This window comes from Gadus morhua, chromosome 9, assembly GCF_902167405.1.
Source record: "Gadus morhua chromosome 9, gadMor3.0, whole genome shotgun sequence".
Classification (NCBI taxonomy): Eukaryota; Metazoa; Chordata; class Actinopteri; order Gadiformes; family Gadidae; genus Gadus; species Gadus morhua.
This window is the reverse complement of record NC_044056.1, coordinates 5,526,054-5,553,283: the sequence shown is the minus strand read 5'-3', so window position 1 is coordinate 5,553,283 and position 27,230 is coordinate 5,526,054. Positions and strand designations below refer to the sequence as shown.

Genomic DNA, 27,230 nt, shown 5'->3' with positions numbered 1-27,230 from the left:
CTAGGGGTAAGAACAACATTCTACAGCTGTTGGTGCCCCGTGTGCTTCGTCCCCAGGTGCTGCAGCTGGTCCACGGCTCGGTGGGAGCGGGGCACTACGGGAACGCCAAGACCCTGCATCGCCTGCGGGGGCGGTTCTACTGGCCGGGCTGTCGACGGGACGTGGAGCTGCATGTCCACTGCTGCGACACCTGTACGGCGCAGAAAGGGCCTGCCCAGCGTTCCCACGCCCCGCTCCAGCAGTACCTGGTGGGAGCACCGATGGAACGGGTGGGGGTCGACGTCCTGGGGCCGTTTCCACTCACAGACTCCAGCAACCGCTACGTCCTCGTGGCCATGGACTACTTCACCAAATGGGCCGGGGCGTATGCGGTGCCGGATCAGAGCGCTGCCACCACCGCGGAGAGGCTGGTGGAGGAGATGTTTGCCCGTTTCGGGGGTCCCTGCCGAGCTCCACAGCGACCAGGGGCGGTGTGGTCCCAGGTCTTTGGGGAGGTCTGCCGGCGGCTGGGGGTGCACAAGACTAGGACAACGCCGCTCCATCCCCAGAGTGACGGGTTGGTGGAGCGGTTTAACCGCACCCTGGCCACCCAGCTCGCCATCCTCACCAGCCAGCACCAGCGGGACTGGGACCGCCACCTCCCCCTGGTCCTGTGGTCCTATCGGACGGCAGTGCAGGAGTCCAGTCACTGCACCCCGGCTGCCCTCATGTTCGGGCGGGAGCTCCGGACACCGGTGGACTTGGTGTTCGGGTCCCCGCCCGAGCCTGAGATCGCTGGGGGTGCGGCTATGGACAATTTCCGCAGGCTGAGGGATCGCCTGCTGGTGGTCCACGACTACACCCGGCAGGCTCAGGCTGCCTCAGGGGTGAGGCAGAAGAGGGGTTATGACACTCGCTGCCGGGGACGAGTGTTCACACCCGGGGACAGGGTGTGGGTGTACTGCCCCGTCAGAAAGAAGAGGGTCTGCCCTAAACTGCGGAGCCACTGGCAGGGACCGGGGGAAATCCTCGACAGAGTGTCCGAGGTGGTGTGCCGGCTGCGGATGCCGGGCGCCCGGGGGCGTGTGGTAGTGTTGCACCAGGACAGACTCTCGCCGTACCGCCCCCTCGCCCCGGTTGTTGCTGGTGAGGGAGGCGGAACTCCTCGTGGTTCCCCTGGCGGCTCCCCTGTTCCTGCCGGCTCCCCGGATGGGGCCGTTGGCCCTGCGGCTGCCGCCCCTAGGGGGGCTCAACGGCCGAACCGGCGGCACCGGGGCCCTGAACACTTTAAGGACTATGTGTCGGGTGATGGGGTCGTCGGAGACGACAGACCCCTCAGATGGGAGCTGTGTAACGACCTGTGTTCTCAACATGTGTTCGTTCCCTTCCGGGTTCGTGCGGGGGATTCTGGGGGCGCATGTTGTTGTTGTTATTGTTGTTGTTCTGGGTCCGTTGCTAGTTGTTGGCATTTGTGGATGATCAGTGGGGTTAATGGGTTGGGATTGTTCATTGTTGTGTATCGTTGTTGCCACCGTCACCGAGAATGACTTGTGTGTTAGTTAGGTGTGCTGTTCGAGGTTTATAAAAAGGTGGTTTCTGTAGTCAAGCGGTGTATGAGGCGCAGAACCACTATTGACCAAAAGCCTGACTCCCTGTTCTCCCTGGTCGGCGCCACAATATATAGATATCTAATGTAGGATATATATATATAGCCTAATCATATATTTTTTCTTCAATTTAAAAATAACTTACCGTTTATTTTCCCCTTCTCCGGGATTTTGTTCCCAGTTTCGATCTCGGACGTCTGGTCACTTATCATATAATAATATTCTATTACTGTTAAGCCAACTATGAATGATAAAACATGCCAAACCATGTGTCCTTTATCATAGCTACACGTATGACAAAAAAACGCGTGGAAATCAGTGGTATTCAGTGAGGTATGATTAATTGAATGCGCTGACAGTTCATTGCTCCTGCCAAACGGATTGCACTGTGGAGCGGATCACCACTCGAAGATGGCCGCCCCCCCGTCTCGTCAGCGCCAGTAGGCAGTAGCGTTCGATGCACCGCCTATGATATTATGATAGCTGTCCGGTGTGGGTACCATATGTGTTCGGCTGCCAGATCGGCTCGGGGGTCCTAGATGCGAAATAATGACGCACTTCCTGTAAACTATGTCATTACATGCGCATGCGCATACTAAAACGCTGACAACACTTCCGGGTTTTGTCCGTTGGTTGGTGTCGATACGTCAAGTGTCGATACGTCATCAGTAAGCGCAGGACCCCGAGCCGATCTGGCAGCCGAACACATTTTGTACTCATGTCTCTTGTGAGTACCAAATGTGTTCGGCTCTTCAAGCCCCCAGGAACAGCGCATACTTCCGCAATCCACCAGTGCTCAGCGGCCAAGCCTGGTATTGCAGTTGTTTAAACATGCTGTGGACGGGTCCCTCGATTCAAGGGACCCAGAAGTAGATATCTCCGTTCACTCCAATACAAGTGGGGTACAGGAATGTGTCTCCGCAAAAAATGTCTTGATATCAATCAAAGGCTCATAATTATCTTCATGCCATGTCCTAAAAAAAGTAAGTTTTTTCTTTTCAAAACGCCACCTCAAGCGTTTTATTAGCCGTTCTCTCTAATTATTTTTTGCTGGAGAAGGGTGTGTGCAGCTGAAAGGAGTCGTAGTGAAACAAATGGCATCCGAGAGGGCCTAGTTCAGTGCTCCGTTAACGTGTCCGACGTTTTAGGCCCCGTTTACACAAAGCCGATTTCATGGTGAAACCGCAAAGGTCTTGTACGGTTCGGCCTTCCGTCCACACGAAGCCGGCGAATCCTCTGACCGAAACCGTAAACTTCTGAAACCACCCTCGGAGGTGGTTTCTAATCTACCCGGTTTCGTTTTGGATTCGTGGGGACGCCTGAAACCGACTGAAACAGTAAACCATGACATCATCGCCCCACCCCTCGACCGTCTAGCCAATGATCGTTAAGCCCGCAGAGTCTCACCCTTTATGCGCATGCTAGCCTCTTCTTCTTATTTATTTTTCTTCTGGATTTCTGTAGCAGAAGCAGCGCCCCTTATGGGCCTGGAATGTGTACTACAGCGTTTCTACAGATCTACCCGGTTTTGCTTGACTCCGTCTTAACGGAGATACTCCGAAACCGGATAGATCGAAACCGTAACGGTTTCGCCCATTTCTGCTTTGTGTGGACGGGGCCTTAGACTGGTTCTGCTGCTGCTCAATAACTCATGGTCCTCTGCTTGCGATCATTGTGATTCACCATATATTTATCCATTTATTCAAAAGATCCAAAGACAAAGAACAGATTACGGAATCATTTTATATTATTGTTAATAGTCTAACATTTCAGAGTTGGTATTTAATTTTTCATTAGCTTGTTTAGCTACCTATGTATGACAGTTAACAATGTTGGTGTATTACAATCTTTTATGCGTGTAGGCCACTCCAACTTCGTTTCTGGTTGAAATGTAACCATTTATTTGTACCTAAGTTATCAATTGCATTTTTCGTAAATAGTTAGTTGGAAGGAATCTGTTTCTTAAGCAGTGTGACACTTGGAGCTTGCATGACGGAGCACAAGTTGGCACAAAGCACTCAAAACTGCAAAAAGACATTGTTCAATTCTAGACTTGGAGCTTGCATAACGGAGCACAAGGCATAGTTTAATAGTGCATTTCTTTTTGAACAGCACATCCGATCCATGACCTCTGTAATTTTTGTACATTTAAATGTATGCCCATCACTAACTGAGTTAGCTTTATCTATTATTACTTTTATTTTCTTCCCTTCTTTTCTTAATGTTATGTGTATTTTGTTTTTAAGATAAAACAAGAGAAACCCAAACATATCTTATGGTCTCTCGTATTTATGTAAATGTGTCATGCATTTACATGTTTTTTACATGTGACCGTCTGAGTTTGTGATGTGGGTCTATGGTCTCGTAGTTATGTACATGTTTCATGTATTTATGTGTTTCTTATATGTTGTGACTGTCTTGAGTTTGTGATGTGAGTCTTTGTTCTATGTTCCCACCCTTGGCCTGCACCTTCACGTGGTGAGAGGGCTTTAAACTAAGACAGGCCTTTTATATGTTTTGGTTTGTGATTGATTGTTTGTCACAGTCTATCTTATTAATGATACAAAGCCTTAACTAAACCCCTTCTCTTCTGTTTGCAGAAACTGGAAACTTCAGAGTACATTTTATCTTAAGTTAGAAAATCTCTTTTGTTTCCTCCTCAGATCCCAGTCCATCATGCTCCCCTACTTGTCTGCCGTGCCACCATCATGCCTCATGCATCACCTCTCAGCGCCCTGCAGCTGCATCTTATTCCGTTACTCCAGCTCTTTCCAGCTATTTCACAAAAGTGACAAACACGCTCCACCCAAGTGTTTTTGATCTATTATTAATTATACATGTAAGGTGTGCTGAAAGTTGCCCATCAATAAAATGCATTTTATTAATATTTTTATTAATAGAACATTATGGCTCCATCAAAAGCAAAGTACACCTGCCAGTTATCATTTATACTATCCTTGACATCTTTAATTTTACTTACATAGGCCTACAGTAGGCATGATTTCCTCTGAATGTTTAAATAAAAAAATTCCCTGTCCATGTCAGATCCCTGTCCATCATACTCCTGTTGTTGTCTTCCTGCACACCTGACTGCCTCCTCCATCGAATGCGGCCACAGCCCTCTCCCTGTACAATATGTCATGTTAACAGCTGTCTGCAGAGGTGTCTGCCCTGGAGGAGGCCCACCCTGACCACCAATATATACAGGCAAGTAAAATAATTGAAAAGCTATGATTTCTATTTATTTAAAATGTTTTGTAGATTTTGCCAGTTAAAATAATTTATGGCGAGATTTCTTTTGTCAAAATGAGGTTGTGAAGTAGTTTTTTGTATGACTTTCTTATTCTTGCCCTTTTCCAAAAAGAACTTAGTGACAAGGCAGCCGTCGATTCAGTCAGCCCTGCAAACCCATTCGGGGAAGATGCGGTGGACAGTGGAGAGAGGCGTCTCCCACACACTCTGGAGACCACCCCTGGATGTCCCACTGACAGGAGAGACACCAGGGTCTTTAATGTGGCAGCCCATCCGGGTCCAGCAGCACCAGCACCAGGGGCTCCCTGCTCTGCTCAATTCTGTTTTTTTTTTCAATAGTTGTATTGTAAATAGATGTAAATAGTTACGTACATGAAACCATGTAACTACAGTTGGGGTTTAAGAAAAATAAACTGTGTTGAAATATAACAACTTTATTAACACTTTCTTATTGAACTTTCTTATTGAACATTATTATTAATTATTTGTCAGCTATTCTCTCTAAAATGGAGAAAAGCCTCTCCATTCTTTCCCTGCTCTCCTGGGCTCTTCTGTCCTCTGCCTCCCTTTGGAACCTCAGGTCCTCTTTTAAGAGGTCAAGAAGTTCGTAATCTCTGCCCCTTTTCCTCTGCCTCTGTCTCTTCCTCTTTTCCTCTTCCTCTGCCTGGACCGTGGCCCTCGCTGTCTTTCCTCCTCCTCGTCCTCCACCTCCTGATCCACCACTGCTGTACTTGGCCCTGGTGTATCCTCAGGCATGGAGGCAATTAGGACAGGGGGGGTGATGGAATGCCTCTGTCCCAATACCTCATCCATGAGGACAAACCAGGGCCAAGTGGCAGCAGTGGGTTTCCCACCTACTCCCTCTCCTGACCCTGGAAACTTGCAATCCTAAGGCAGAGGAAATCAATCATGGCAGTTAACCACAACAGCAGTAGCAAAACAAATTTCAGCAAGTGTTTATGAACTTGCATGGTTAAAACCAATAATGTATATTTAAAATTACATGTACATACTTTATATTTCTTTTTCAAATTCAAATAATTATAAATATGAATTATATATATTTATTATAAACTAACTAACGATATAAATAAACTATCGTTTCCTTACCCCCAAGCCACACTTGCAGAGTATTTGACCCCGGTGAAAAGCGCATCCTTCTCCCCCCTCAATTTAATGAATGCAGCAGTTTGCTCCTGGCTCCCTAAACCAAAACCAAATGTTAGTATTAGTTTTGTTCGTATTACTATTAGTTTTGCTTCACACTACAAAAAAATTAACAGTTTAAATAGCAAAATAACAGAGTTAGTTGTTTAAACAAACTCAACGTTTGTACCGTTACTGTCCGAAAACCAAACAGGCTCCACAACCTGTTCGCCGTAGTTTATCATTTATCTAACGTAACATAATATGAAGTAACGTTATATAATCTCCACAATGTCGGTAAATGTAAGCATTTTGACCTCTTGTCGGATGCTAGTTAGCTTGTACCGTTACCTTACGAAATATTAAGGTTTTAAGGTAATAATAACGTTTGACGTTGTATGGGTTTTAACGTTTTATGGGCACTTTCTTCTTTTAGTGTTGTTAAATATTCGATTAACTTGAAACCAAATACTTACATTTAAATGTAAAAGTTGCCGCCGCCATCTGTAATGAAATCCGATGCGAAATGAATCATTGGAAACATTGGGCCGTGAAGGATACGGGTGTATCCTTGAAATCAGGGAAACGAAAGCCGTTTCTCAATTCGCGTACTTGTGCGTGCTCGTGTGCTCGTGGACTCGTGAAACGTCATCAGTCGTTGCCCGAGCACTGTTTCAATTCGAAGCACGCATCAAGCGAGTACTGTCGTAAAACCCGGAAGTGTTCTTGATGCGTGCTCGATCTCGCCGTTTCTTCCTTTAATATGTCCATGGTTTCACCGAGCATGCATCGGAGGTGGCTCGTGTGTGCTTGCAATCGCTATAAATCCCAGGATGCATTTCGCACTCGCAGCAGTACGATGGCGGACAATATGGAGAAGACGCACAACTGTAGCTTAAAGCTATACTGTACGATGTGAGAGAGCTAGCATGATTTGAAATTAGCTTCTCTTCGGAGTTCCGTTTAACTCCTCCCCCACCCTTCACGACTGCCCCAACCCCTCGACACAGAGCCGTGCACGAGCGCTAATGCTGCTTACGGCTTACTTCAACGGCAACCATTGCGTCACCTTTCAGGCCATTCAACTCCCTCAGCTGTCGCCATCGCTGAAAAGCGAATCCAATATTTATTCTCGTTTTTCCTCGAGCATTCTCTTACTTTTTTTTTGTTGCTGCCTTTTCATTTTCTGTCTTTCTTTTTCTTGCCTTTTTAAAAGGATGAACCGGGGCAAGTAACGGTGGCAGTGGTAACTTCTGTTTTTTTTCTTCCATCGTGTTAACGTTGTAGGCTCACTAGGTCTAGTCCACTGTCATGAACTACTATGACAACAACGCTTTCTTTGCCCTCCGTGAACGCGCTCAGGCCGGCTCAGGCTCGTACACAGAGGGGAGAGAACGCGCAGGCTTGTGATTGGTTCTTTATATTCGGGTACAATGTCTCCGATTGGTAAGCATTTTAACAGGTTTATAGCAGATACAGAATTCGTTTTTTTTTCGCTTCTTTTTCATTGCCCATAAGTTATTTATTGCTGTCAGGATGTAAAAACCAATTTCAACAACATATTAAAAAGTGCATATCACTGAAAATCGTACAATATGCCTTTAAGTTACTCTTAACTTATATATATATTTATATAATATAATAATAATAATATAAGATAATATATAAATATATATATAAAGTCGTGTGTGTATAGCTCATACACATGACAGGACACGCATATCTGTTCAATTTTTATTCATTCAGAATATTTACATACTATTTGAAAATGAAAGAGGCTGGGATTTTGTTTTATATCATTTGTTTATATTGTTCCGTAGTATATGCCTAAATGAGGCCGTAGCACAGTTAACGGACGAGCAGAGGTGGGGACGTCATCGAGTCCGCTGCTGTTCCAATTGCAGGTACGTAGGCCTACTGGCGTGCTCGCAAGTCTGTGCTTGAAGTAGGCCTACGGACTTGCCAAGTACGTGCTTGCAAGTCATCGAGTCCGTAGTACGCGTGCTAGGAATTGAGAAACGGCTGAAGGCTGCATTTGTCGGCCGCATTTGAAGGAGCCTTCGAAATGGGACAGCCCTTGACCAGACCCGGCGCCAGAGCAAATCTATACAGGGGGCACGTAGATTTTGTGGGAGGGCCCACATCTATATTATGACAGACAGGTGTAGCCTACAAAAAACTCAATTGCAACAGTCCACAGCAGCGCAAACACATCAGCATGGCCAACAACAGCATTGCCTTAAGACGCACGCAGTTCGCAAATAATAGCCTACATTTTAACACACACAAACAGCCAAATACAAATCACATTTGCATTGTGTGCGCGGCGGCACATTAAATACCACAGACGCCAACAGCAATATTCCGCGCCACGCAGACGAGCATATAAACATAAACATACAAAACTTTCGCAACATTGCATCATGTGCTCGGCCAAAATTGTCGCATAATCCAATGAAAGCGCCGGTCGGGACCCATGACGTCGGCATGTGAACAGACTCTTTTCACCAGAATTTGTAGGAAATGATTGGTGGAGGCGAGGAGGAGGCGGAGGGTGTTGTTACTCCTGGCGGGTCGGAGTGAGAGGTAAAAGGCGTCTCGGAGGAGAGGGCTAATGGCGGCTGCGTTGTTACAGCTAGCGGCGGGAACTCAAATCCAGCTCCAGCAAGAGGCTCAGCCCGGTCAGGGTTAGAGCTAACTTTACTTGCAGTAACTGCAGGGTTTTTTTCCGGATAAGTAGGCCAATTAGTTTTTAACCAGCGTCTGATATCCATTTTCTTTTTAAACCACCAGAGCAGGCTAGGCTACTAATTTGAATTTGCCGGTTAATGCCGTCGTTCGGTGTGACGAATTCTGAATAGCGATAGGTTTACACATATGTCAATCACATCTCTATTTTCTACACATTTTTTATTTAGTTTAACAATTATTTTTTGAGATTTTAAATAGTATCTGACATCATAAATATCTTAGCATAAAAAATAAAAAAGTAAAATACATTTTATTTTTACAAGGGCAAAGACATCAAGTGGGCGGGGGCAAAGACATCAAATGGGCGGGCCCGGCCCGGTCTGGCCCGCCCTTGGCTCCGGGTCTGCCCTTGACGCGTCGCAGTGACGCAATCGCCCTTCATATGCACCCTTCGAAGAATGCGTCCACGGAATTCGCGTTCTTTTCTGTACTTGTGTGCTTGCGTTCTTGTGAAACGTCATCAGTCGTAGCCCAAGTACTGTTCCAATTCAAAGTACGCATCAGGCCAATGCATGGGCCAATGCCGTGTTCCAATACCCGTACTGTCCGTCTGGAGAAGTGGGTATACTCTAAATGTTTGCCCTTTTTTTAACGCAGCCCAGAAAAACACCCAGAAAAACACCCTTTTTTAGAAACAGTGGTATTTGAGACTACTCTTTTTAGTTTACTTACATTCGCACATAATTTCTGCTGCTTGATCTCAGGGAGGAAGGATTATGAAATGACGAAACAAATACTGGCCCACAGACTAGTGAGAGTCAACTATTCCTTATTCCTGGAATGACACTTATTCTCTCACATGGCAAATCAGTAATTTATTTTGTAAACGGTGTCTTTGAACAGCTGATTCGCAACACATAGCATGGGCCAGAGTGTGCCACTATTATGAAATTAACATGACTTGATCAGGAGCAGTTTGTAGGTATTACTGGTCACACAGGCAGCCAGCATGAATGTAAAATATAGATGAGGCAAACATGGTGTTTCAGTAATTTTTTGAACATTTATTTAAATAACATACTACTTTTGACAATGCATCCTTATTCATATTTCACCTTAGATTAAACATTAGATTATTTCTCTTCCACAACAATGATCTCGTTAGATATGTATAATATCAATATATAAATATCATATGATGATTGAACATCATCATTCAAATTATTCAACAAAACAATATGTAACAAAACAACAATATTTAGTTTACAAAGAAAAAATATAAATGCATTTACAACACATCAACAGTGATATACTCTCTGAGCCCAGTACTGGGTTTCTAACCATGATCATACTACAGTATATTCCAGACAGACTTGCTTTCTGCAGGAGTTTTCACACTGCACTGTCTAGAACGCACAGAAGAGGCAGCACGATGGCTCTTCAACCAGGTCCTATACTTTCTAGGATCGAACTTGGAAGTAGGCGGGCCGTTGATATTAATCATCATCAAGTTTGATATGTTTGAGATCAGTAGGACAGCCCTTTTGTCTGAGCTTATATTGTTCATAAGGCTAAAGTTCCTCTCACACTCTGCTGTACTGACAGGGAATGTTTTCATACAGTTAATGAGTGGTTTTAGATCCTTGGGCTCACTAGTGGGCTGTTCCAGTAGGTCCCGCATCCCATTCAGTGCTTGGTCTGTGCACAGGTTAAATCGCTTGCACAGTCGCTTAATTTGTTCTTCACCATGGCGGATGCTGGGCTTTGATGGCCATTTACTCTGATCAAGGATACTGAGGTCCTTGATGGTCTCATCCTCAAAAGACAAGCGTTTCCCCAGATTGTTCACAAGGCTTTGTAAGAACTGGCCTGGATTGATAGACCTCAGCTTTGCCATTGTTTTCAGTGTTGTAGACCGATACTCCCAAGTCTTTTTTGCTTCTAAAGCCTCATTATATTTCTCACCTGGACTCTCTTTGAATGACTGGGTCACTCTGATTGAGCGTTTCAGCAGATGCTCAGCTCTGAGCAGTTATCGAACGAGACTGAAGCTCCTGTGACAGGAGACTTAGTTCATGGAGTGTGTCATACATGAGCCCAAGGTCACAAATAAATTCTGGACTTTGAACACGGTCTAGTAAACCTCTGTACATTTGCCTGTCTTTGGTGGACCTCGTCTCATCACAGCAAGCATTTTTAAAGTGCTGCACAAGAGCTCCCAGGGATGTCCAAACAGCACAAACAGTCCGAAAGCTACTGGCCACCCAGTGTACATCCAAGATTCTGCCAATGCGAAGAAGTTGTGAGCCTACTTCAGCTGCTGCATTTATGAGTTCACGCTCATTTTTGTCTGACTTACTATACACAGAATATAGCTTCTGGATAAAAGTTTTGAAATGATTGACAGAGTTTACCTCATCAACTGCATCAGACACAGCGAGTTCAAGTCTATGGTTCATACAGTGCCATACAAAAAGCTTCGGTAATCTCGAGGTCAGCCTGGTTGCTACTCCTGACTTCTTTCCTAACATGACACTGGCTCCATCAGATACAAATGTTACCCAGTTTTCATGTAACCACTCTTCTGTAAAGCCAGCATTAGTTAAACAGGTGAGTAACGCCTGTTCTATGCCATCTGCTCTCTGATTTTCCAGTTCAACAAGTTCAATGAATATGAACTCAGGGCTTTCTTCTTGAATTGATGCTTTAATTGAAACTGTCATGACAGCTTTGTGACTTAAAGAAGATGCCTCGTCAATTAGGTTAGCCAACTTACTGGATGATGCTATAATGTTACTGACAATTTTGCTCTGCATCTCACTGGCAACATGTTGTATTATTTGTGTTGAACTGTAACGTGAATGAAGTATTGTGCCCATTTTTAGACCATTCAGTTCCTGCAGCTCGATGAGGCTCTCATGGTCAGAAAAGGGTCGGTTTTTTTTGGCAATATGGTAGGCTGTTCGAAACACGGCTTCAGTTTCCTTCATGTAGGACTCAGTCATGACCTCCATTGCATTCTCAATGGCAGCTTTGTCCTGTTGCTCTGCCACGTTCACTGCCTGAGTGTGGGCCTTGGACAAAGCATGTTTCCTCAACTTATTTCTCAAGGCAGACAGACTTGTTGCTCTACTTCCCTGGCCAGACACTTGAATTTCAAAGTTCATCCATTCTCTTGAGAGTGATACACCTTGCTCCTTGTTGATCCCAATGGAGTTCACACTGCTACAGACCAGACATCCTGTGAAGCATAAACAAACAATGCAAAAATACATAGACAGTACAAAAATGTATTACTACAGTTACTATTGTCACTGCTTTTTGTCCCCCATCGTTGCTGTTGTCATCGTCATCATCTACTATTAGTCTCTCTCTCTCTCTCTCTCTCTCTCTCTCTCTCTCTCTCTCTCTCTCTCTCTCTCTCTCTCTCTCTCTCTCTCTCTCTCTCTCTCTCTCTCTCTTCCCCCCCCCCACCTAGAGCCGAAGGATCTGTTTTTGCCCCTGTTGCCAAGTGCTTGCTCATGGTGGTACTGTTGGGTCTCTGTAAATGTTATACAGAGTTCGGCTAGACCTTCTCTATTTAAAAAGTGTCCTGAGATAACTTGAAGTACTTTATCCACAGCTTTATGTGTTCATGGTCCATTTCTTCCACATAAATCCAAGCACACACACACGCACACACACACACAATATTTCTCTGTTTCCACTATTTCAGAAGTTACCCAAACGAGCAATCTACCTAAACTTACCCATTTTTTTGTTTTTGGATCCCAACCAGGGGTTCTTGCATTTAAAATCTTCTTTTTGTTTGGCAGTCCACAAGTCTGGCCAGTCATTATTAATGTCTACAGAAAAACAACAAAAATGATTGAATTACAGGTATAAAATAACTAAAGTGATTGAATAACGGGCTACAAGGGAAACAATGACCAAAACCCATTTGAAAGTGTAAAGTTGCATAATCCCTTTAGTTTTATTTATTACCCCCCCCCCCAACAAAAAAGGGCCCACGCCCACGCCCACCTACCGTAGTTGACGTCTTCATCTGAAGTTGTACCGGCATCTTTGGCTGTGGGCGGAGAGGCAGCATCTCCTTCACTGACAGCCTCCTCTCCGACGGGGACGGGGGGCAGAGCGGGCGTCGACGGTAGCTATACTGGTGTACAATCGCTAACATTAACTGCTGAGCTGCTGGCTGATATTGATTCGCGAGGACGTTTGAAATTGTCAAATGAAATTTTTGTTTGGATAGCTCGCTTCATTTTACCGGATTATTATAGAAAATCATTTAAAGTAAACTTGTAAAAGTAAATTTGTCTTTCGAGATATTTACTTCGGCATGACCCGCCTTTCTCTCCCTCCGATTGGCTCATTCGTCGTCATGCCTACAGTTAACCAATCTAATCAGCAGTGGCGGACTCAGACTGTTTGAAGGGCAGGGGCGAAAAAATAAAAAGGGCACATTCTGGACAACATGGGGCCCCACCAGCGGCCACAGGGGCATTTCTAACTTTATGGTGTTTTGTTTCCACAACGGAGCCTTAAAGGCAGCGCTGCCTGGACGGTCATATCCCCTAACCTTAGCAAGCGCTGCCTTGAGGGTCCCATTCGGGGCACTTGTTGCATCTCCATGTAGCACTACAAAGAATAGTTCGGCTCATCAATTTTTTTTGCTTCAAAGACACTGTTTCCCCTTATTCTAGCGACTTTATAAACACCAAAATGAGTTGTTCACATCATTGTGCACTTTCACATTTTAGCCAAGGAAAGGAGGATGCCTTACTGCTTTCATCTTTACTAACATTTAAGTAAAAATTAGACTGGAGAAAATTCAATGTGCCGCTACCATACAGTCTTTGACCGCTGACAGCCAGCTACGGAAACATTTAAGGAAGTTTTCCTTCATGTTGAGGTGATAGCTGACCATTATCGTCTCTCTTGCATGAAATGACCTACACTTGAATGATCTTGAACGCTCAAAAAATGTATATACATTTTCAACGGATTATGCAGGGTACTGACATACTCTTAATCAGCTTTTTGCTTCGTTATCCAGTGGAGATTTAAATACCACTCGATGTAGCTGTCTGTCATGGCGACGCCACATGAAAGCAACGCCTCGCATTCCCCGTTCGTCAGCTACCAAAGGGAGGAACATCTGCACCTCAATAGCTAACCACAACATGTTTTTTTCGGTTTGCCATATTCTTGCTCCAGAGGGCACATCATCATCATCAGGGGCAACCTAGGGAACTCGTTAATTTTTGTTCACGTGTAAAGGGCAGCCAATAAGGCACTTTCTTTTATTTTCACCACCATAGAGGGCACTTTAGTGCACTTTTTCAACCATGGGGGCACCAGACGGGCAGAAGGGCACTAGAAGGGCACCAGACGGGCAGAAGAGCACTAGAAGGGCACTATAAGGACCAGATGAGCAGAAGGGCACTATCAGGGCACTAGAAGGGCACTGGAAGGGCACTGGAAGGGCACTGGAAGGGCACTAGAAGGACCAGACGGGCAGAAGGGCACTATCAGGGTACTAGAAGGGCACTGGAAGGGCACTAGAAGGACCAGATGGGGAGAAGGGCACTAGCAGGGTACTAGAAGGGCACCAGATGGGCAGAAGGGCACTTGAAGGACCAGACGGGCAGAAGGGAACTATCAGGGCAGTAGAAGGACCAGACGGGCAGAAGGGGACTATCAGGGCACTAGAAGGACCAGACGGGCAGAAGGGGACTATCAGGGCACTAGAAGGGCACCAGACGGGCAGAAGGGCACTATCAGGGTACTAAAGCGGGCACTAAAAGGGCACCAGACGGGCAGAAGGGGACTATAAGGGCACTCATTAAGGCACGTCATTGAATTTTCTTGTTCTAGAGGGCACATCATCATAATTTATTGCATGAATCAGCACCCTATAGGTCACCTAATCATGTTTTGCATGTGTAAAGGGCAGCCAATAAGGCATTTCCTCTCGTTTTCGACACTCTTAAAGGGCACTTTTGCACGCGTTTTCAACCATTGAACCACAAGGGGGGGGCGGTCGCCCCCCCTGCCCCCCCCCCCCTGAGTCCGCCAATGCTAATCAGTAAAGGCAGCGAGTATTAGCCAATAAGTGGCAGAGTAGCGTGGGTCATGGCTTCACCGGGGAAAAGTGCGCGATTTCGCTTGCAGATACTACTGAATGGTGCGCATCTGGGGGGGTTTAGAAGTGGGTATACGCAATGCTGACTGAAAAATAAGTGGGTATGCGCCGTATACCCGCGTATACCCTGGACTACACCACTGGACAGGGGTACCACTGTCGGTTTTTATTGGTCAACATGGAAAAAACATGAGGGGTAACTGTCGTTTTTTATCGGCCGTCATAAAATAAACATAAGGGGTAACACTGTCGAGATTCATCAAATAAAACATAGGGGGTAACACTGTGGTTTTTTATTGGTCATCAAGAAAAAAAACATAAGGGGTAACTGTCGTTTTTTATGGGCCATCATGAAATAAACATAAGGGGTAACACTGTCGATGTTAATCAAATAAAACATAGGGGGTAACAACGTTGATTTTCTTTGGTCGTCATGAAAAAAAACACAAGGGGTAACACTGTTGTCTTTGTCAAATAAAATATAAGGGGTAACACTGTCGTTTTTTATCAGTCGTCATGAAAAAAACATAAGGGAAATAATCGAAATACACACATACATTTTAATGACTTGTATATCCTCTTTATTGATGATTGATTATTGTGTATTGTCATCTCCTCAGTGGTGCAGTGGTGTGCACTCTGCCTAACCCACTGGCGACCGTGGCTCAATTCCTGTGGAAAACACAATGTCTTTAATTTTAAACATATATCATATGTCATATATAACCTCAGACATAAATCAATTACACATCTCAGGGGGAAGTGGAGAGAGCTGTGAGCTAACTTCCTGGAGACCGGGGTTCAAGTCCAGTTGATGTCCTCTGTTTGAAGTCTCTTTTTTCTATTTCATGCAAATTATAAAGTCAAGTGTAACCATTGTGATGACTTTAATCGGTGTCTTGTTGGTCCATTGATAAGTTCGGAGGTTAACACTCTATCAGCTCAGGTCCAGATCCCCGCAAAAACGTCGACAGGGGTACCACTGTTGTTTTTTATTGGTCGTCATGAAAAAAAACATAAGGGGTAACACTGTCGATGTTAATCAAATAAAACATAGGGGGTAACACCGTTGATTTTCTTTGGTCGTCATGAAAAAAAACATAAAGGGTAACACTGTTGTCTTTGTCAAATAAAATATAAGGGGTAACACTGTCGTTTTTTATTGGTCGTCATGAAAAAAACATAAGGGAAAAAATCGAAATACACACATACATTTTAATGTCATGTATATCCTCTTTATTGATGATTGATTATTATGTAATTTCATCGCCTCAGTGGTGCAGTGGTGTGCACTCTGCCTAACCCACTGGCGACCGTGGCTCAATTCCTGTGGAAAACACAATGTCTTTAATTTTAAACATATATCCTATGTCATATATAACCTCAGACATAATTTAATTACAAATCATATCTCAGGGGGAAGTGGAGAGAGCTGTGAGCTAACCTCCTGGAGACCGGGGTTCAAGTCCAGTTGATGTCCTCTGTTAGAAGTCTCTTTTTTCTATTTCATGCAAATTATAAAGTCAAGTGTAACCATTGTGATATCTTTAATCTGTGTCTTTTTGGTCCATTGATAAGTTCGGAGGTTAACACTCTAAACAGCTCAGGTTCGGATCCCCGCAAAAACGTCGACAGGGGTACCACTGTTGTTTTTTATTGGTCTTCATGAAAAACAACATAAGGGGTAACACTGTTGTTTTTTATTGGTCTTCATGAAAAACAACATAAGGGGTAACACTGTTGTTTTTCTTTGGTCGTCATGAATAAAACAACAAGGGGTAACACTGTCGTTTTTTATTGGTCGTCATGACATAAAACATAAGGGGTAACACTGTTGTTTTTTATTGGTCGTCATGAAAAAAAACATAAGGGGTAACACTGTGGTTTTTTATTGGTCATCATGAAATAAACATAAGGGGTAACACTGTCGATGTTAATCAAATAAAACAGGGGGTAACACTGTTGTTTTCTATTGGTCGTCATGAAAAAAAGATAAGCGGTAACACTGTTGTTTTTTATTGGTCGTCATGAAAAAATACATAAGGGGTAACACTGTTGTTTTTTATTGGTCGTCATGAAAAAAAACATAAGGGGTAACACTGTTGTTTTTTATTGGTTGTCATGAAAAAATACATAAGGGGTAACACTGTTGTTTTTTATTGGCCGTCATGAAAAAAAAGATAAGGGGTAACACTGTTGTTTTTTATTGGTCTTCATGACCAACAACATAAGGGGTAACACTGTTGTCTTTGTCAAATAAAATAAATGTTGTTTTTTATTGGTCGTCATGAATAAAACAACAAGGGGTAACACTGTCGTTTTTTATTGGTCTTCATGAAAAACAACATAAGGGGTAACACTGTTGTTTTTCTTTGGTCGTCATGAATAAAACAACAAGGGGTAACACTGTCGTTTTTTATTGGTCGTCATGACATAAAACATAAGGGGTAACACTGTTGTTTTTTATTGGTCGTCATGAAAAAAAACATAAGGGGTAACACTGTGGTTTTTTATTGGTCATCATGAAATAAACATAAGGGGTAACACTGTCGATGTTAATCAAATAAAACAGGGGGTAACACTGTTGTTTTCTATTGGTCGTCATGAAAAAAAGATAAGCGGTAACACTGTTGTTTTTTATTGGTCGTCATGAAAAAATACATAAGGGGTAACACTGTTGTTTTTTATTGGTCGTCATGAAAAAATACATAAGGGGTAACACTGTTGTTTTTTATTGGCCGTCATGAAAAAAAAGATAAGGGGTAACACTGTTGTTTTTTATTGGTCTTCATGACCAACAACATAAGGGGTAACACTGTTGTCTTTGTCAAATAAAATAAAAGTTGTTTTTTATTGGTCGTCATGAATAAAACAACAAGGGGTAACACTGTCGTTTTTTATTGGTCGTCATGAAAAAAAACATAAGGGGTAACACTGTTGTTTTTTATTGGTCGGGGCGGTATTGCGTTCGCTTTACCGCACCGTTGTTACGAAAAGAGAGCTGAGTCGCAAGGCAAAGCTCTCGATCTACCGGTCGATCTTCGTTCCTAACCTCACCTATGGTCATGAGGGTTGGGAGATGGCCGAAAGGACGAGATCGCGGGTACAAGCGGCCGAGAGGCAATTGAATAACGCCTGCACACACACACAGGCACGCACGCACGCACAACGCAGAGTGGTAATCGGGAGAGTTGGGAAAATTCCCTGTGGCCCGTTAACGGGGGGCGCCGGGTCAACGTCGACTCGCAACCAATTCGGTTTTGTCTAGAGGAGTAATTGAGCGCCCCCTCCCGAAGTGGCACAGCCCAGGTCGGCATTGAACTGCGATTGGTCAGAAAGACGTTACAGCTAATGACAACATTGAACTCTCATGCAGGCTCGAACAGAGTGACACACAAACACACACACACACACACACACACACACACACACACACACACACACACACACACACACACACACACACACACACACACACACACACACGTTGATGTATTTAATTTTGCAAAGATTTAATTTGTTATTGGTTTAGTTCAAGGGTTATACATTTTAAAAGACCTTATTTATTTTATTTAAAAGGATGTTATTTACATTATCTTTATTTGAACATTGCTGTTTTATATTTTGTTGGTGTCTATTTTGTACCGTTTGTGTTGCTCTGTTTATTTAAAAAATAAATCGGAGAAACTCAGTACTTGTACTCTTGAGTACTTGAGTAGTCTTTTCACTGCATACTTTTTTACTCTTACTTGAGTAATTATTTTTACGAGTACTTTTACTTCTACTTGAGTAATACTAATCTTAAAGTAACAGTACTTTTACTTGAGTACATTTTTTAGCTACTCTGCCCACCACTGCCCACTGGCGATCGTGGCTCAATTCCTGTGGAAAACACAATGTCTTTAATTTTAAACATATATCATATGTCATATATAACCTCAGATATAATTTAATTACAAATCTTAGGAGGAAGTGGAGAGAGCTGTGAGCTGACCTCCTGGAGACCGGGGTTCAAGTCCAGTTGATGTCCTCTGTTGGAAGTCTCTTTTTTCTATTTCATGCAAATTATAAAGTCAAGTGTAACCATTGTGATGACATTAATCGGTGTCTTGTTGGTCCATTGCTAAGTTCGGAGGTTAACACTCTAAACAGCTCAGGTTCGGATCCCCGCAAAAACGTCGACAGGGGTACCACTGTTGTTTTTTATTGGTCGTCATGAAAAAAAACATAAGGGGTAACACTGTTGTTTTTTTATTGGTCGTCATGAAAAAAACGATAAGGGGTAACACTGTTGTTTTTTATTGGTCTTCATGAAAAACAACATAAGGGGTAACACTGTTGTTTTTCTTTGGTCGTCATGAATAAAACAACAAGGGGTAACATTGTCGTTTTTTATTGGTCGTCATGAAAAAAACATAAGGTGTAACACTGTTGTTTTTTATTGGTCGTCATGAAAAAAAACATAAGAGGTAACACTGTGTTTTTTTATTGGTCATCAAGAAAAAAAACATGAGAGGTAACTGTCGTTTTTTATCGGCCATCATGAAATAAACATAAGGGGTAACACTGTCGATGTTAATCAAATAAAACATAGGGGTTAACACTGTTGTCTTTGTCAAATAAAATATAAGGGGTAACACTGTCGTTTTTTATCAGTCATGAAAAAAACATAAGGGAAATAATAGAAATACACACATACATTTTAATGTCATGTATATCCTCTTTATTGATGATTGATTATTGTGTATTTTCATCGCCTCAGTGGTGCAGTGGTGTGCACTCTGCCTAACCCACTGGCGACCGTGGCTCAATTCCTGTGGAAAACACAATGTCTTTAATTTTAAACATATATCCTATGTCATATATAACCTCAGACATAATTTAATTACAAATCTCAGGGGGAAGTGGAGAGAGCTGTGAGCTAACCTCCTGGAGACCGGGGTTCAAGTCCAGTTGATGTCCTCTGTTGGAAGTCTCTTTTTTCTATTTCATGCAAATTATAAAGTCAAGTGTAACCATTGTGATGACATTAATCGGTGTCTTGTTGGTCCATTGATAAGTTCGGAGGTTAACACTCTAAACAGCTCAGGTTCGGATCCCCACAAAAACGTCGACAGGGGTACCACTGTTGTTTTTTATTGGTCAACATGGAAAAAACATTAGGGGTAACTCTGTCGTTTTTTATCGGCCGTCATGAAATAAACATAAGGGGTAACACTGTCGATATTTATCAATTAAAACATAGGGGGTAACACTGTTGTTTTTATCAAATGAAATATGAGGGGTGACACTGTCGTTTTTCTTTGGTCGTTATGAAAATAACCATAAGGGGTAACACTGTTGTTTTTTATGTTCGTCATGAAAAAAAACATAAGGGGTAACACTGTTGTTTTTTATTGGTCGTCATGAAAAAAAACATATTTGAAAATAAATAAATAATTGTCCTTGTCAAATAAAATATAAGGGGTAACACTGTTGTTTTTCATCAGTCATCATGGGAAAAAAACATAAGGGGCAACACTGTCGTTTTTTATTGGTCGTCATGAAAAAAAACATAAGGGGTAACACTGTTGTTTTTTATTGGTCTTCATGAAAAAAAACATCAGGGGTAACCCTGTTGTTTTTATCAAATGAAACGTAAAGGGTAACACTGTATAGAATAGAATAGAAACACACACACACACACACAATCAGATGGATCCGACCGGGATTTCCGTTGCGATGAGTTTCCTCCATCAGCGACTTATACAATAAACAAATTATATAAAACAAAACCCCTCTTTCATTTTAAAATAATAGTATGCCAATATGTTGAATGGGCCTCCATCTTTGTTATACTTTTAAAATGTTCCTATATAGCCTATTTTATAGCTTACACACTGATATTTTCAAACAGGAATGCGAAATGCATCCTGGGATATTTAACTGTCCCAAGTCCACACCATGGACATATTGGGCTAGCCCCACCAGGAAGTAAAATAATCTCCGTTCACTTCAACAGAGAAACACTCTGAGCATGCGCATTTCAATGTTTACAGTCCAATACACATTGCATTGGACTGTAAACATTATATATATATATATATATATATATATATAAAAATATATATTATATTTTTTATATATATATATTTTTTAATTTTAATTACATTTTATTTTTTTCTTGTGAGGGTAGCGACTTGCCCTAATGACCAGTCGCCCCTGGTCATTCTGACCGGGGACATTTAGAATTGTCGGTCCTCCTCATTTTTTACGGTCAATGACCGGTAATAACCGACAACGGAAACTCTGCTATAAACCGGCCTAACTTTCACCGTCAACACCGAACCCCTTCTTAGCACGGCTGTCAACTTCCGGAACATTCCGGAACAAACAGCAGTTTCAAGTCCGGGTAGCATAGAACTAACGTTAGCCAAATGGGGGCTCCATGATTGCTAATTCTAACGAGAGAGGTAAAATTGCCATCAAGGAAGGAAAGCATGCCTTGCGACTGTGCTTTGCAGTATGCCTTGCAAAACCCTGTATGCCTTTCAAAACACCTCGTGATTGGTCGATGAAACGCTACCAGGAACGCCTAAAGGGCGTTCTTGTGTCATGAGGAAACGCCCAAGCCTGCAGCTGGACCCTCCTCCCCAGATGGGGTTTGAATAAACAAAAGAGTCTGTGTTAGGGAACTGACAAGACATATTTCCGAATATCCGTTTTTTAGCTTGTGTACATAAAAACAAGTTTTTACACAGTTTTGTATAGTAACTATTAACTTCTGGTGAATATCGTAATGTCATTTTAACTGGTCTGGTATCAACTGAGACCAGACATGTCTATATCAACGGTTAAAATGTCCTTGCATCCCTAGTTGGTATAGGTATTATTACATAATTACAGTACTACTACACATATATATATATATATATATATATATATATATATATATATATATATATATATATATATATATATATATATATATATATATATATATATATATATATATAATAATGTATAATGTAATAAATTGTTTATTAATCAGTCTAGAAACTATTCACGTGAATTCTGGACCTTTGGAATTGCACCTGCCCTCCTTAACGTGAAGAGCAGTAGAACATACCTATCCTATTTACACAACCAGCCCTTTTATTTTTTCTGAATACATTTTATTTGGAATAATTTTCAGATATTTATAATTGGGTTGATATCACTGACCAAATGTGATTGAATGAATGTAAATGTGAATGAATGAACCCTCCTACCATAAAAAACATTTATCCATCTTTTTTTATTACAAAATTGTTAAAAATGTGATAAAAAGGTATTCCCTCCTACCAACCCAAATGGGAGTGTCCCTCTGTAGTAGAAAGATAAAGCTGTCCCCAATGTGTCTTACCGACGGTGGAGAATAGTGATCAGTGTCTTTTTTCCAACTGATGTAAATTATTTGAGTCTATGCTATTTCTGATGACATGTTTCAAGCTAACATCAATTATGAATGGTTTCTTCTCCACATAATGGACAACACCATATAAAGTTTTATGATTTTGTAGATAAGTTAAAGACTACAAACATGGCCACTTTGCCACTTCCACTAAAACCAAGACGGACCAAAGCCGCGCCTACATGTTCAAATTTGTCCATATTTACATGGTGAGTCCATTGACCACACAGATCTTCCAGAGCTCCCAACAGCAGTTGCCTATCTTTTTGGGCTGATGTACGCATTGAACATGGAGTACCCAAAATAACTCAAATATACATTTGAAACTATACAACACATTTTCATGGAGATGTCTGCAAATTGCTCGCAGCGTGTCAGGAGCTTAAAAAACAAGTTGTTACATTGAGCAAAGGGTTGATCCATTTCTGGAATTCCTCTTATTCTTTGGGCTTGACCAGACATACTCAGGAAACTTTTTTGACTATTTTTACTTGGCCTACATTTTTAGTTTGTTGTGTTTCCCCCTGCTCTCTGAGACATGTGTCCTTTTACTGGTTGACACCAGACCGCGCGCGCACCCACAAACACAACCACGTGCGCGCATCCACACACACACACACACACACACACACACACACACACACACACACACACACAGCAGATAAACTGGAGCTTGTTTGTGGTCAGATAAGCCCTGCAGTAAAGTGATCTGTCTGCTGGCATTATTTATTCATCTGTTATTATTCATTTCATTACAAGTACACATTTTGTAATTAAACTGTACTGAAATTGACTTGAATTTTTTGCTTTGGATGTGGTGGCAAGGGCTGTTTATAATGTTTATAATGTTAACGTTAAAAAGATTTTTATCACCCTCATGGTTAGAAATAAATTTGCAAAATGGTTTAAAATGCAAAAGCTGGTTTATTGTCCGTTTGTGTAAATGTAAATAGGATTAAATTGTAAGACAAACTCAAAATGGAAGTTTTTAAGCATGAATGATTCAACATTATATTGACTTAGAATTCTTAGTGTGTACAACTGAAGCTTTAGCTTTTTTTGGGAGGAGAGAGAGGAGGAGGAGAAGGATGCAAGGGGAGAGGGAGAGGAGGAGTGGGAGAGGGAGGTAGGAGGAGAGGGAGAGAGGGAGAAGAAGAAGGAGACACGAAATGAGTTGTCTCAACTTTAAATTTAGTTGGTACAACTGTATGAATGTTGGCACAGCTGTCTGAAATATTCTTTTAAGTTTGAGTTGACATGAAAACCCAATTTATTAAATTTTTTTACAGTGTATGACTGCATTATATTACCTGCTCTGTGCCCTAGATTATACCCAAATCCTGTCCTTTACTTTAAAGCAGTAATTCAACCCATAAAAGGCACCTGGTTTGAGACTGTGGCCAAAGTTGAACAAAGTCATACACTTCTCTCAGCCCGACCACATTTCCTGTTCGTGAAGGTATGAGGAGAAAAGAAAGAGATGAAACCATGACAGGAAATGTGGTCGGGCTGAGAGGTGGAGTTTGAGTTGTCAGGCAGCGGTAGTGGTGGCCTTAACATGAAGCTGAAAATGTATTATTTTCAATGGTGAAACTCTCACAGTATGAATACTGATTGAGAAATGCTTTCGGTGTAATGCGTGACCTTGGTCAACTTTAGCCACAGTCTTACACCAGGGGCGTATGGGCTGATTCCTGGTTTAAAGATCTAAACTGGGAAAGAGTATAATACTGCATTTGTTATAATCCAGGGCACAGAGCAGGTAATATATATCTTTGACCCCAAAGATGAGCTGGTGTCCCGGGACCGTCATTTGAACTTCGACCAGATAATCACCTTAACCATTCGGGTTGACAACCGGCTCCAGTGTCACAGGGAGCTAACCTTACGTCTACCGCCGTCGCCGTCTATCCCCTTTCTGCCAGCAACATCCTGGTCTCCATGCCAGAAGGACAAAATTATATTTTAAAGAGTTAAACGGGCTGTGTATCAGGAATGAATCTTTAGTTGGACGTGACAACCTGAGGTGTTTCTCCAGTCAACACAATGCGTTCCTGAACTTGTCTGTTTTCTGGCTCTGTCCAACCTTCCGGCCGTGAATGCGGCCGTAGACGAGACCACCACTGTATCTTTAATGGTAACTAAATGTTAAGAGTTACATTTTAACAATGGATTTATTAAGGTACTGTGAGGCAGAAATAATTCAATTAGAATCAAACAGGTAACTGGACATTGCATTATAAGAATAAAGTATTTTGTGTATAAAAAAAATGAATGGGACACCTGTCGTTTTTGTTCACAAATGTTCACTCTGTCTCGAACCTGTCTGTTCCAATCTCTGCTTCTGTAGCCTCCTCTCCTCTGTCTGTCCCTTCCCTGCCATGGGTGGAAACCTATCTTTCGGAGAGCAAAACTCTGTGTCTTTTGCTCAGGGAAGACGCCTGATGGTTCCTCTGATGTATTTCCATTCAGAATGCGTCTTTGTTAAAGGATAACTTCTGTATTGTCACATAATTTTCGGTCTGAGGCTCTAATGCGGACACATTGTCATGATGTTACTTTAATGTAAGCGTAGTCACTGCTTGCAGCTTGTCATTGTAGTGCCGCATGTCCACAGTTGAAATAACTAATTTGCATATAATAACTCATAAAGACCTTTGCAGTGGCATTGCTAGACCTGTCCTAGCCCCTGCATGGGGCCAAGCCACGACCGCCGTCGAACCAGCCTCCATCTCCCACTCGGTCTCATTCTCTGACTCAGCTGAGGCTGTTATGTAAAAGACCATTGCATTGGATCACAAATAGCGCATGTATTATTTAAAACCATGTTACATTGTCAAACATTTATTTTAGCTGAAGCTTTTATGCAAAGTGTAGTAACATTCAGTACATTCAGCCAAAGATACTACCCTAATTCAAATTAAGTGCCTTAACGTTACAAGAGCTAGAAAAAGTATGAGGCTATTTTTGGCATTTCTTGCCCCGATTCAATTCCTAATTATAATATAGGCCTACATTAAATTAAAACCGTAACCATAATGGTCTTCCGTTGCATCTGGACTGCTGTCTGTCACCAAGTGCTTTGGTGGACTACCCATGGGTTATTTTATAGACATTATACATCATTAACTTGGAGAGCTCGCTGGGGCGGCTGCTAAAACTATTTTCAAATCAACTAAATTCTGGGTGGCGTAAAATAATGACGGATAATCATTTTGCTGTGCTGATGGTTACAAAGCGCATTACTTGGTAATTCAATTCAATATAGCTTCATTATTCTTTTTGGTACAGGGGCAATTAACTGGTTTCTTGGCCCTAGTAGTGATTGCGATAGCGATGATTGGCATCTTCAACGGCTATAATTAACCAAACAATTAAAAGACTAAAGATAGTCAAAAAAAGAATGATCAGCACGGCCACGTTGAAGCCCAGAGCCCACTTGCTGTATTCCCTGGCTCTCTGCAGGTCTCCAGTCACCTTCATGTCTCTTGCCTGCGACAAAGAGAAAAAAAAAGAAAAGATGAACGAGAGAATGCTATGTTCAAATAGAGGTCTACGGCCATGTCGTCGAAAATGTGATGTGAATTTACAGCCATTTGATTTTTCAATAAATGTATGTAAGATTCCAGTGTTGCAAAGAAAAGAGCAGAAAAATGCAAGATTCTGAAAATAATCAACCCCTAAAAACACCCTACATGCTCCCTTCCTATGTCCACAATTGAGAAAGTGTTCGAGATTGACAGGCAAGACGTGTTTTCCAAATGGTTGGAAGTGCACTGGGAGCGGCCTCAAGTCTAAATGACAGAGCTAGGCGCGTAACCAGAACAGACTTTGTCCCTGAGCATTTCGCTCGCAAACATTTTAAACATAATATTTCTAACCAATTGCACTCAAAGTATAGCGCTTCAATCGTATCTACCGCATCTTTAAAGCGTTACAAAGCAAAAGCCTACCTTGAATGAGAAGATCAGCGCCAACAGTCCGAGGCAAAAGGGGTTTGCGTGGAAGAAGCTGCAGATGGACCATACCACATAGTCTCTGGGATGCTCCACAGGGTTGACGATGGTCACAACAGTGTCTGGGTCCCTGGACCAACACAGAACAATGGAAGTGTCTTGTATTGGAAAGTAATCTCTATTGTATTCTTGATGAATTGAAAGATGAATAAAGAATTCACAGCCCACAGATAGGATTTTCACAAAACATCTGTATAGACTTTTACATTTTAATTTAATAAGTATACGTTTATGACCACATTTTTACAGCGATAACCTCAATCAACAAAAGATGGTTGTAAAAAATAAAAAACATGTATAAACAATTACACATATATACACATATATATATATATATATATATATATATATATACTGTAAATACATTCAATACGATGATATACCTGTTATATTGCATTTCTTGTAGTTGCGGGGCTGATGGACGTGCTGACAGTATCTCCTCTTTATGAAGTAAAGTAGGCCAGCGCAAGAAGCAGTGTGCTTTTATCATGTCCGTTTGGAGAAGAAAAACACCTACCCATGTCCACGTCACACATCATGAACCTCAAAAGAATTAAGTGCAATAGATTGGTCATTCCTGGCTCTCCAACTGTTCTTGTTGTGGTTTTGCACCAATATTTTATTTTCCTACATTTTATAAAATAAACAGAAAAAAAGAATATCCATTATTGAAACATAGAAGTATGAAATGTTAGGTAATGGATTCAGTAATCATGAATTGATGGGTCATTTTGGTTTGATAAGTTTGTTTGATTACCATAAATAACATAGACGAAGAGTTTTACAGTACAAAAAGTTATTGCGACTTTGGCTGTACAATTGAATCCCCTTGTTGGTCTGCCATTCTGACCTATTTTTTAACCCAGACATAATTCAAAAGAAACTAACCAAAAACCACAAAGCTACAAAAACTGACATCCCTTCTGCTTCCCTTCAGACGGTTTATTCTAACTTTCCATCGA

The 27,230-nt window shown here is 42.0% G+C and overlaps 1 protein-coding gene and 2 long non-coding RNA genes across 3 annotated transcripts; all 3 read right to left on the bottom strand.

Annotated features, from left to right (window-relative positions):
* Positions 1-5,685: 5,685 nt before the first annotated feature.
* Positions 5,686-6,673, bottom strand: LOC115550602 (uncharacterized). Its single transcript, XR_003977923.1, has 3 exons — positions 6,461-6,673; positions 5,949-6,042; positions 5,686-5,726 (listed from the first exon to the last, which is right to left on the bottom strand). It is a non-coding gene; the product is annotated as an uncharacterized LOC115550602 (long non-coding RNA).
* A 5,130-nt stretch (positions 6,674-11,803) lies between these two features.
* LOC115550603 (uncharacterized) lies at positions 11,804-12,720 on the bottom strand. Its single transcript, XR_003977924.1, has 3 exons — positions 12,703-12,720; positions 12,425-12,520; positions 11,804-11,916 (listed from the first exon to the last, which is right to left on the bottom strand). It is a non-coding gene; the product is annotated as an uncharacterized LOC115550603 (long non-coding RNA).
* Positions 12,721-25,080: 12,360 nt separating this feature from the next.
* LOC115550597 (interferon-induced transmembrane protein 5-like) lies at positions 25,081-26,850 on the bottom strand. The gene is made up of 3 exons (XM_030365768.1): positions 26,652-26,850; positions 26,206-26,338; positions 25,081-25,744 (listed from the first exon to the last, which is right to left on the bottom strand). The coding sequence occupies exons 1-3, from the start codon at positions 26,756-26,758 to the stop codon at positions 25,568-25,570; spliced, it is 417 nt and encodes a 138-aa protein (XP_030221628.1). The 5' UTR covers positions 26,759-26,850; the 3' UTR covers positions 25,081-25,567.
* Between the last annotated feature and the right edge of the window lie 380 nt (positions 26,851-27,230).

What these genes read in the sequence shown, in the direction of transcription:
- LOC115550597 (XM_030365768.1), bottom strand. Translation starts at nt 26,758, where the DNA reads ATGATAAAAGCACACTGCTTCTTGCGCTGGCCTACTTTACTTCATAAA. An exon ending in CAAGAAATGCAATATAACAG is followed by an intron (nt 26,339 to 26,651) that starts GTATATCATCGT and finishes GTGTTGGTCCAG; the next exon opens with GGACCCAGACACTGTTGTGA. An exon ending in CGCTGATCTTCTCATTCAAG is followed by an intron (nt 25,745 to 26,205) that starts GTAGGCTTTTGC and finishes TCTTTGTCGCAG; the next exon opens with GCAAGAGACATGAAGGTGAC.